At 39.9% G+C, this 10330-nt stretch overlaps 1 protein-coding gene across 4 annotated transcripts in view; it reads right to left on the bottom strand.

Moving 5' to 3' along the window:
- DIAPH3 (diaphanous related formin 3) overlaps positions 1-10330 on the bottom strand; it is a 488952-nt gene that overhangs the window by 456867 nt on the left and 21755 nt on the right. For 3 of the 4 annotated variants that reach the window (XM_073894471.1, XM_073894473.1, XM_073894474.1), the window contains exon 2: positions 5128-5160. The exons of the other annotated variant lie outside the window; for it this stretch is intronic. In XM_073894471.1, the coding sequence (XP_073750572.1) occupies positions 5128-5160 (33 nt within the window). The remainder of the gene's footprint in view (positions 1-5127; positions 5161-10330) is intronic. 4 annotated transcript variants of the gene reach the window in all.

Genomic DNA, 10330 nt, shown 5'->3' with positions numbered 1-10330 from the left:
GGGGAGACAAGTTATTTATCAGGATGAGAAAGGGAGAAATCATTACAGATCCTACATTTAAAAGGATAAGGAAATATCACAAACTAATTCAAAAATATGTATATGAAAAAATTCCTTGAAAGCCCAAGGCCCACTCAAGAATAATTTGAATGGCCCTATATCTTGTGATAGACATTACAGGAGAGGAATGGCAAATAAGCACAATAAAAGATACTCACCATCATTAGTCTTTAGGAGAAACAGTTTGTCAGTTTCTTATAAAATTAGTCATAGTTACCACTTGATTCCCCTTCCAAAATGAAAACATGTCCACAAGAACTGTACTCAAATGTTTGCAGCTTTATCAGCCCCAAAAACTGGAAACCCAAACTAGTGTATAAACTAGTATTACCAATTGAATACTACTCAGTAATAAAAAGAACAAATTTCTGATACACACAAAGCATTAGAGGGGTCTCAAAAGCATTATGCTAAGGAAAAGAAGCTAGACACAAAGGCAACACACTAAGGGATTCCGTTTATAGGAAATCCTAGAAACTGAACTGTATAGTTCAGAAAGCAGATTCATGATTCCCAAGAGCCAAGATGGGGACGGCCGGGGGTGGGGGATATTGACTGCAAAGGGCACAGAGGAAATCTTTTGGGGGTGATGGAAAGCTTTTACAGCATAATCCTCATGTATGCATGATTGTATACATTTGTCAAAATTCATCAGATTATACCCATAAAATTGGCACATGTTGTAAGTAAATGTTTCCTCAAAAACAAAACAACGCATGTTCCTACCTATACCACGAGTACGGTAAATGCATAGTTCTCCAAGCATTTCGGCAGTATTTCTCCCTTAAAAACCTCCATCACGAGGGATACCAAGTCTCCAGAGCGAAAGGAGTCCTGCGCAGTCACACTGCTAGTAAGCGGCAGAACCAGCACCCGAACCCAGATTTCCCCTTTCAGCTACACGTCATAAAGTGAAGAGCAGACACTCGGAGAGACCAGAGGACGTCCTCTGGTTGCCGTCTGGGCCAAGGTCTGTTTTCAAGTTCTACTTGTGAGCCACGTGTGGGACAAGAAATCAATGTAGTGGATTCGATCTGCACCCACAACTTTTTTTAATGGAAGGGAAAAGCGTGGAAAAGATCAGAGTTCACTATGTTCAGAAACGTGAAATAATCATACACAAAACTGTTTCAACTGCGGGAGAATTTATACGTGTACGTGTACTGGGCTACAAAAATGAAGGGTACTTCTTACTGTAGGTCTCAGCCAAGAAAATTTGAAAATCATTGCTGCAAGCCACACCAGAGATTACGACAGTAATACTGGCTGCAGGAGGGATAAAAGAAGAGACAGTCAGTAGGAGCCCCACACTTGAGACAAATGGTTGGGAGGGACAGTAAGCAAGTCAAAACGACTTCTAGTCAAAACGCAAGAACACTCTGGACACAATGATGGAGGATTCAGCATTGTGTCATCCACGTTCAATTTCTTCCTGTTTACCTTTCCAATCCCGGCTCCCTTCACTGCCCCGGTCTCAATCTTTTTGTCTCTACAAGGACAGCACTCTTTTTAACCCAGGCAAAGACAATGGATGGTTGTAAACTAAATGATTTTTTCACCTTGGATTGCACTTCATACATCGTGACTGCTCAGGTATTTGTAGACCGAACACGGTTTCAAGTATATGAACTCTGCCCAGGGATCTCAACACTACAGCAATACTTCCTTCCTGCAACCGGACAGTGTCGATGAAATTTTAACTCAAGAAATCACCTTGAAATGTGAAGTTTTTTTGTAGGCCTTCAACAAAGCGACTTAAAGAAATGGGTTAACATTAATGCTTCCCAGAATGTTTCAAAACTTAATGTTTCTAAAATACTTATTCAAAGATGTGACCACAGCTGACACCATTTTATGCACCTTCTCTCAAGTTCTACCCAAAACATGCTATTCTCACATTAAAAAGTTCTAAATTGGGGCGCCTGGCTCAGTCGGTTAAGCATCTGCCTTCGGCTCAAGTCATGATCCCACCTCTGCCTGCTGCTCCCCCTGCTTGTGCTCTCTCCCTGTCAAATAGATAAAATCTTTAAAAAAAAAAAAAAGTTCTAAATCAAAAATACACATGCAACATATATGTTGTGGGGTTGCCACCTTTAATTAGAAAACACATTGCCAGCACACATCAAAGCATCCATGGCAAATGCTCCCCTGAGCTCTAACTCACCAGAAACAGTTAACAGAGGCCCCAAGATAACCAGCTACCCTTTCCTTCCTCCCTCCCTCCCTCCAAGTTCTGCACTGGTCTGTGAGCATATAAGGCTCAACTGCAAATGCATCACATCACCCTACTGTCTATACGTTGGGAAATATTTTTAAAAGGGGTCAAAAAAGGGAAAGGAATACAGCAGTTCAACATACTTCAGCCTAAGTGAAACTCATAACTTTATGAGGCAAGTAGAGGAGGTATTAGTCCCGCTCTACAAGTGATCAAATTAATTGATTTGCCAAGGTCAAAGAGCTGAGAGGTGAAGCTGTCTTTCAACAAGAGTTTTCTGATTCCTAATCCAATGCTCTTTCGACACTGCATCAATGAGTAAGGTTTGCTTTTCAGTGTGTCTTCAAGATAGCCAGGCTTCTTCTCTAAGCTCCACAACTATGTATCCAGCCGCCTGAACTAGATGCCTGCTTGATCCTTCTCTGGACTTAAGCGCTGACCTGCTCAAGAGCCAGGCTAAAGCACAAGAGCAGAAGCGAACAGCGAGAGCTGGGGAGACAGCAGTTCAGTCAGCTGGTCAAGGGGAAAAAGGCCAAGGAGGAATCTCGAAGAGTCACGTGTACATCGAAGATAGAGGCAAGGCAACCATCAGTGATCCAGGCAGGTGGTCAGAAAGTCCGACAGCAAGCTCTTGTCATTTGTTTTTTGTTTTGTTGTTAAAGCTTCTTTACCCTAGGCAAAGACAGGAGTCCATCTCTGGAAAGCCTAAACAGGACCAAGCCATCCCCCGGGCCAAGGAAACCACAATACTAGGCAAATAATCAAAAACAGGGATTCATTCTTTTATTCCTTCAATGAAAAACTAGTGAAAATGCTTGGGGCACCTGGGTGGCTCAGTTGTTAAGCGTCTGCCTTCGGCTCAGGTCATGGTCCCAGGGTCCTGGGATCGAGCCCCACATCAGGCTCCCTGCTTGGCGGGAAGCCTGCTTCTCCCTCTCCCATTCCCCCTGCTTGTGTTCCCTCTCTCACTGTGTCTCTGTCAAATAAAATCTTAAAAAAAAAAAAAAAACTAGTGAAAATGCTTACCATGTACCAAACATACCTGGAAGTAATTAACACATTGTCTCTTCCTTGATGTTTAAACTGGTGAGAAGGTCATAGAGTGATACACTGCTTTGATAAAAGTACCACACAAGGCACTATGGTAACTTCCCAAAAGTTCTGACCTTCCCAAGCCCGATTACAAGGATGAGGGGAGAACAGGAATGGAGAGAGAAGACTATATAGTCTTCACTGAGGAGGAGCCCATTTATTAATCTAAGATCAGAGGAAGATGGCTTCCCAGAATGACCTGCTAAAGCCACTCTAGAAAAGAATCAGGACTATTTCTAGAACTTAGGGTAGAGGCTGTGGGTTGACAATGTGCAAGGTCAATCATAACGAGGGTAAGAACGGCAGCTCAATGAAAAAAGGAAAAAAATGTATAGTGCCCATAAAATATGAACCTCACATGTCCTAGAATAGCATTCAGCAACAGAAAGGAACAAAGTAGTGATCAAGGTACAACACGGATAAACCTTGAAAACATTATGCAAAGTGGTCTTTTGTGACTGAATTCTTTATCATGACTCCATTCATAGGAAATGTCCACAAGTGGCAATCTGTAGACCAAGTAGCTTGGCCATTGCTGAGGGCTGCCGGAGTTGGGGGTGAGTGGGGAGTGACTGCTTATAAGTAGGAGGTTTCTCTTCGGGTGATGGAAATGTTCTAAAACATTGTGGTGATGGCTGTATAGCTCTGAATACCCTAAAAACCATTCAGTTGTACACTTTACATGGATGAACTATATGCTATATGAACTATATTTTAATAAGACTATTACAGATCTACCATTGTATATTCTCATGGATGTTCAAACAAAAAAAAAAAGCAGAGGGTTTTATTGCAGTCCTAAGCAGCCATTTGAAGGCTAAGTCAGCACAGTAAGCATATGGGTTCGGAACTTTGTGGAACAAGACTGAAGCCACAGCTGCACCACTGGTCAGCTGCGCATACTTGGGCAAACTGCTTACTGAACCTAGCTGACCCTCGGAGCAACTGAGCGCTAACATGAGGACAACATCTACCTTGCAGGGTGAGAAATGACCTGTCCTCTGTGTAAGCACTCCATATCGCTACAACTTCCTAAATACTGTTATATGAAGAACGTTATCCAGAAAAGCTTACATCAACCTTCTTTTCTATTATCCAGAGGAAGAAAACAGAACATTCTAATTGAATTTCTTCAATCCTGCATGTCAAGACCTACATCTCATTCAGCTTCACATGTCCACCTTATCCTTTATCATTAGCCAAAAGTTACACTCAAAAATCTATTTTACAAAAATATGTATTTGAATATACAAGAATCTGTAATGGTACTATAAAGTGTTAATTACCTATAAGCAATCCTATTATCAACAGACAGAATAGGAAGGAATGGTTGGTTCTGTTTTTTGTTTTTTTTTTTTTTTAAATACATGCATGAGATTTTAGTCTGGTTTACTTTAATTAGCAACTACATATTTCAAAAAAGCTGAATGTCTTTAGCTACTTTTTTACCTTTCTGAAGTGTGCAATTCATCCCCAAAGAATGAGAGCTGATTTGAATGATTCAAAGTTGACTAACAATTTGTAATTAAACAATTTTTAAATTAACATATCAACTAGTTCCTTTTACTATTTAAAAGCAAAAAAAAGTCATGTATTTTTTTTTTTTTTACCAGTTCTGCCTCTATTTTAGCACTATAAAAAAAACAGCACATTTCCAAAACATGCAGGTTTTTAAGCAGTTTCAAAGGTGTTAGCAGAGCACGCCATCCACATGACATGGTTAAGATTCACAACAAAAGAAATGTTGAGCATAACCTTACCATATCATCCGTCAGGGTCCTAATATTTAAGTGCTGCAAATGAAAGAAACCAATCATATCAGTAATTTATAACAGCTTTTTTTTAGTTAATAGAACACATTTAAAAATTCTACAGTGCTAAGTTGAACGTAATTAAATTCCTGACAGTCTAATAAAAAATGAATTATACATTGTTTTAATCACCTTCTCAAGATGGACAAAAGGTACTCTGAATGTGTAGTTTCAAACATTTCCCAAGATTTCTTGGGCTTGCAAACCTGACAAACTAGAAACCTGTGCTACAATAAATATATGTTCCCAATTAACAATATTAGTTACCATTGAGTATATGGACTTAGGACACAATGGATATGGAGATTTAAAACGTGGAAAAAAATCTGAACCATAAGACAGTGAAACTTTAAATCTACCATTAGCATGCAGTATAGTAGATAATGAAGTACTTTGCTGGCTTAATTAACTTAAACAATTCTAGTAACGAAGAGAGTACTGGAATGACTATTTGCATCTTTAACATCAGTTTGATTTATCACCAGTGGTGACAGTAGACACTTTTCAATTTCATTGCTAGCTTCTTTGAGAACCCTTTTGCTGATTTCCCTGCTAGACAAACATAAGGCCACTTTAGAAAGTGAATAAATTAGTTTCTTACAAAGTGGTGTTCAAAAGAAAAAGCATTTAGGGGGAAAAAGGCGGCCAGAAATCTAAGTTTTATAAATTCTGGAGTCAGGCAAGATTTTGTATTCAAGGAGCTGGAATCAATTTCCAATGCTCCCTCGTCTTACTCAGTAGCGTTAGACCATTTAAAGGGGCAGAAAAAGGGTCAAGTGCATTCCTAAATAGATCTGATTTTAGAAGTATAAAAGAACATGTGTCAGCATTCATCATGTAACAGCCAGAGTGGCACTAACTTCAACATGGACGGAATGACATTTTTCATGTTTGTATACTGGAATACACCTTTATGCTCAATCTATCTCAGTGATGACCCAGATTAAAAAATTGTACAAAGGAAATCACTATCCCAGAGTCTCTTTGACCAAGACATTCCTTCCTCTAGGGCAAGGAATACAGTAACTAGAGGGGCCCAGAATGAGCTTTGTGTATAACCAAAGCTGAATAACTGACCACACTTAACAAGCCACACCACTAGGTTCTAGCCTAAACGCTGTTCAATGGGGGAACAAAGAAGGGACAGTACTGAATTAACAGAACGAGTATTTAATTCTGGGCTAGAAGTGGTCTTCAAATTACCTTCAGCCCTTGAAAATAACAAGCACAGAAGTCCTTACGGGTGGGTATACTCCTGGGCAGAATGGTTAAGATTTCTGAATACTTAGGGCCACAGTCTCTTCCCAGAGGCCATTACTAGAATTAAACGCCAGTCGACAGGGCTCTCAAGTTCGCAGAAAAAGTAGAAAGACTGGGTAGAAAGCAGTAGAAAGAACCCTCCTTCTAACTGCCCGCTGTTATGTACCAATTTCCTGCCAACAGATCTCCAGCCCATTGCACGTGGTGAACTCATCTCTATTCTTCAGCCAGAGATACTGCCCCAATCACAATAGGCATCACACCTGAAAGGGGTCGTTCTGCATTCCTCTCACAAGACAAGAGGAATAGAGCCAACTACCAAAACAAGGGCATTCTAGGTGGCCTGATGCTTGAAAAGTAAGGCGAAAGACAAAGGATCTGGCTGGAATCCCATTTAGAAAAGTACGCCACGGTAAAAAGAAAACATCTTCTTCAATTAAATAGTCCCAAATACCAGTTTGAGTTGCCTGAGGAAAATGCCATAAAAGCAATGTCGAGAGAATGGAAAAACAATTTTAAAAGCAGCTAGAGCAGAGCCCAAGCAAGATTCATGATTTAAAGACTGCATAAGAGATACAGAAAATACAGTACCAGACAGGAAAAGTTGAGGGGGGGTGGTTACAGCATGCAAAATACAAAAGATGTAAATAGCCAGAAACATTTTTTATAACTTTGAAGGCCTAAAGCCGCACAGCCCTTTCAAGTTAGAGTTGGACTCATAACTCAAAATACAACAGTCACCCTTACGTAGAAACAAGACGTAAGTTTTGTTTTTTGTTATTGTTTTGGTCATAACTTCTTTGGATCCTTAAACCAGCTGAGAATTTAGCTTTAGTGGCGCCGGGTGGCTCAGTCAGTTAAGCGTCTGCCTTCAGCTGGGGTCATGACCCCGGGGTCCTGGGATCAAGCCCAGCGTTGGGCTCCCTGCTCCCGTGCTTGTGATTTCTCTTTCAAATAAAATCTTAAAAAAAAAAAAAAAAAAAAATCTAGCTTTTAAAAGGACTCCATTTGTTCAATGCTTTGTTTTTTTTAAAAACTATGTAGGCACATGCATACGCCCAGTTCCTAGCTATATTATCTTTTACAAAAAAAGGACATGTGATGAATTATGACAGAATTATAATACAGGGGTAAGAAACTTCCTTCACTTGGATCCTTTTGAGTTTTAACAGTCTGAGAGAAAAGCAAGAAGCCAGTTCCTACTCCTTCTCTGGAAAGCACTTGCCTATCAATTCTCCCCACTACCCACACCACAATCCAGAGAAGCCAGTAGGGCAGGAAATGATGGTAAATTCAAGGACCCACAACAGGACCACAGGTAGTGACCAACAGAGCAAACAGCTGGAAAACCAATCTAAAAATTCTGGTTCCTATATCAAAACAGTGAAGCCAGAATGAGTTTCACTTCAAGATTTAGCTTTCAAAAAAAAGAAAAATTACATAGCTATTTGTTTACACGCAGGCAGTCTGAGACTACTAAAGGCCCATCAGCATTTAAAAATTTAAGTAGGGGCAATTATTCATGCTTTGACCTAAAAACTGAAATGTCCAATCCCAGTCTACTTCAAACATGACCCAAAGAAAAGATACACTTTTTTTAAATGTACAGTTTTATCAAGTGGTACCCTTCTGTAGGATGTTTGCAAGCTAATATTAATTCAAGTTTTCTGTGAAGTGGACATTACATCAACATTTAGATCACAGACTTCTGAAAAGTCGAAGGGGTAGGGGGAGAGGAAATGATGGACATAAAACCCTGAGATAATTCTGTGGGGTTTCGGCCTTCTTGTAGTAAATATAAAACTACAAGGGTGACATCCTTAATTAAAAAAAGAACTTTATTATAAAAAGTTACTGCCTTTATACTGCTACTCGAGTTACTGTCTATATGTCTGGTTGGCCAAGACACTTAAAAAATGTAGTTGTTTTATAGCTACCAGCAATGCGCTTTACTCTGGCTTCTGCTTGGGGGAAATAGGAACTGCACCCATCAATCCAGCTCATGAGTAGCATTTGCTGAGACCCACACCAAGAAGGAAATGGAAACGTTCAATGGAAGCAGATAGGGCCACTTTAAAAATAACCTAATAGCAACTTTTAGGATTATATTTGTATCTCCACACACACGCACAGAAATTGAAAGCATACAGTTTTAGACCTATGAAAACACTCATACCTAAATGTGATTTTGTGACCTTTAGTTACATTATCTGGTCTGTGATTGTATGGGTGTTATTAACGCTTTATGGCAATGGGATAAATCAACCTGGCAGTAATTTCAAAAACAGTTCTGTACACAGAACAATTGGTAAATGGTTAAGGTGTGGTATTAAAGCACATTAGGGCTCCTTTCCCGAGCCAAAAAACACCTTTCTTCCTGTGTTCCTACGTTGCTCAATTTGCTAATTCTACTTTCTCCCTAAAAAGGAAGGAGCACCTCATATAGATAAGGAACAGTGTTTTCTGCTCATGACAGTTCCTAGGGTGGATGGTCAAGAGGATCATTCCGGAACTGAAAGACAAAAAGTCTTTATAGTTTGTTTTCCTTTTGGATCCTATGTTCTTTTGAAGAATAAAAAGGTAGAAATACACAACATAGGTCTCTATATTCGCATTTAAGCAAGGCATCAAAACCTTTATTGAAGACTGTACATGCTGTCAAAAAATAGATCTAGAGCTTCAGAGCACTGTAGGAAATGCTGTAAATATCAAGAGGTCCTTCCCCAACCAACTTAGTTTACAAGGAAATAAGACCAGATAAACTATATAATACAAAACAACATACAAACCGAAGGTCCACATACGCTTTAAAAAAAAGATTCTAAGCTATAGCCCAAGACTTTTAGACAATTTTATATTTTCTTTCATTGGTTAGCACATTGGAACCAGCAGGGAGCAAAGGATCTGTCCATGTCAGTTACATGGCAGTCACCACCAGGTGTCAAGCTAGCAGGTCTAATCACTGTCAAAGCCAAATAACATTTAAAAAATTTTTAGCTGTTGCAATTTAATTTCATCAATTTACATCCTTGAAGTAGGTCATTATGAGCCACTAACGAGGAAAACCTGTAAGATTAAGGCCTCTGAAGGCACCTGACTCAGACCCAAATTTCATCTCAGCCACCTGGTTTCTTTCACCTTGTTTGTGTGCACTAGAACACACCAAGATTTTCTCTGAGAAAGGACAAGGTCTCAGCTTCTCGAGATTGATTCAGTAGGTCTCAAGTGGGGCTTAGGCACCCCCAGTTTCCAGGGGCCCTGAAGGCAATGTAGCCACCAGCCCAGGACCCCACGAGAAACCCTGCTCTGCACTCCACTGCCACCAGCCGTGAAACATCCCCTCAGCCTGCACACATACGAATCTCTTGTTAGGTGGCTCCCTTGAAAACCGGTGTCCCTGAAACAAGCTAAACGAAGGGTACAGGTAGGAAGTACAAGCCGTTTTCAAAGAAGTGAGAAAGACTGAGCTGGTACAATTGGGACACCAATTAGTATTAAGAGAATTCAACACTCTCGGCAGGGGCGGGGAGGTGAATTATTGCATCATTTATTCAAATGCTTAGTCTATCTCTAAAGGTACAATAATTCCAGCTCATAAGCATAGGTTTAGTACTGAAGGATCAAAGCTTGCTCATTAGATCAAACTGGGCCATAACACTATTTGCTTGTCAAAAAAGTCCATAAAGGACTGACACAACAAGGTTACACCCAAAAGGAAGAACGGATCAATCTTAATCATAAGATGTGGGTGAGGGTTATGTTAAAGCACTGCTCAGACTTGTTTCCAATTCCAGATTATTCCTTTCCACCAAATACTAACATGTACTTTATCCTAACATTTCTGGTCCACACACCTGTTTGTTTTAATGTCAATGCCAATTGTAAGGATTGC

Source organism: Callorhinus ursinus, unplaced genomic scaffold (genome assembly GCF_003265705.2).
Source record: "Callorhinus ursinus isolate GAN/ISIS: 27379988/994484 unplaced genomic scaffold, GSC_fseal_2.0 scaffold7, whole genome shotgun sequence".
NCBI lineage: Eukaryota > Metazoa > Chordata > Mammalia > Carnivora > Otariidae > Callorhinus > Callorhinus ursinus.
This window is presented reverse-complemented; position numbering and strand designations above follow the sequence as displayed.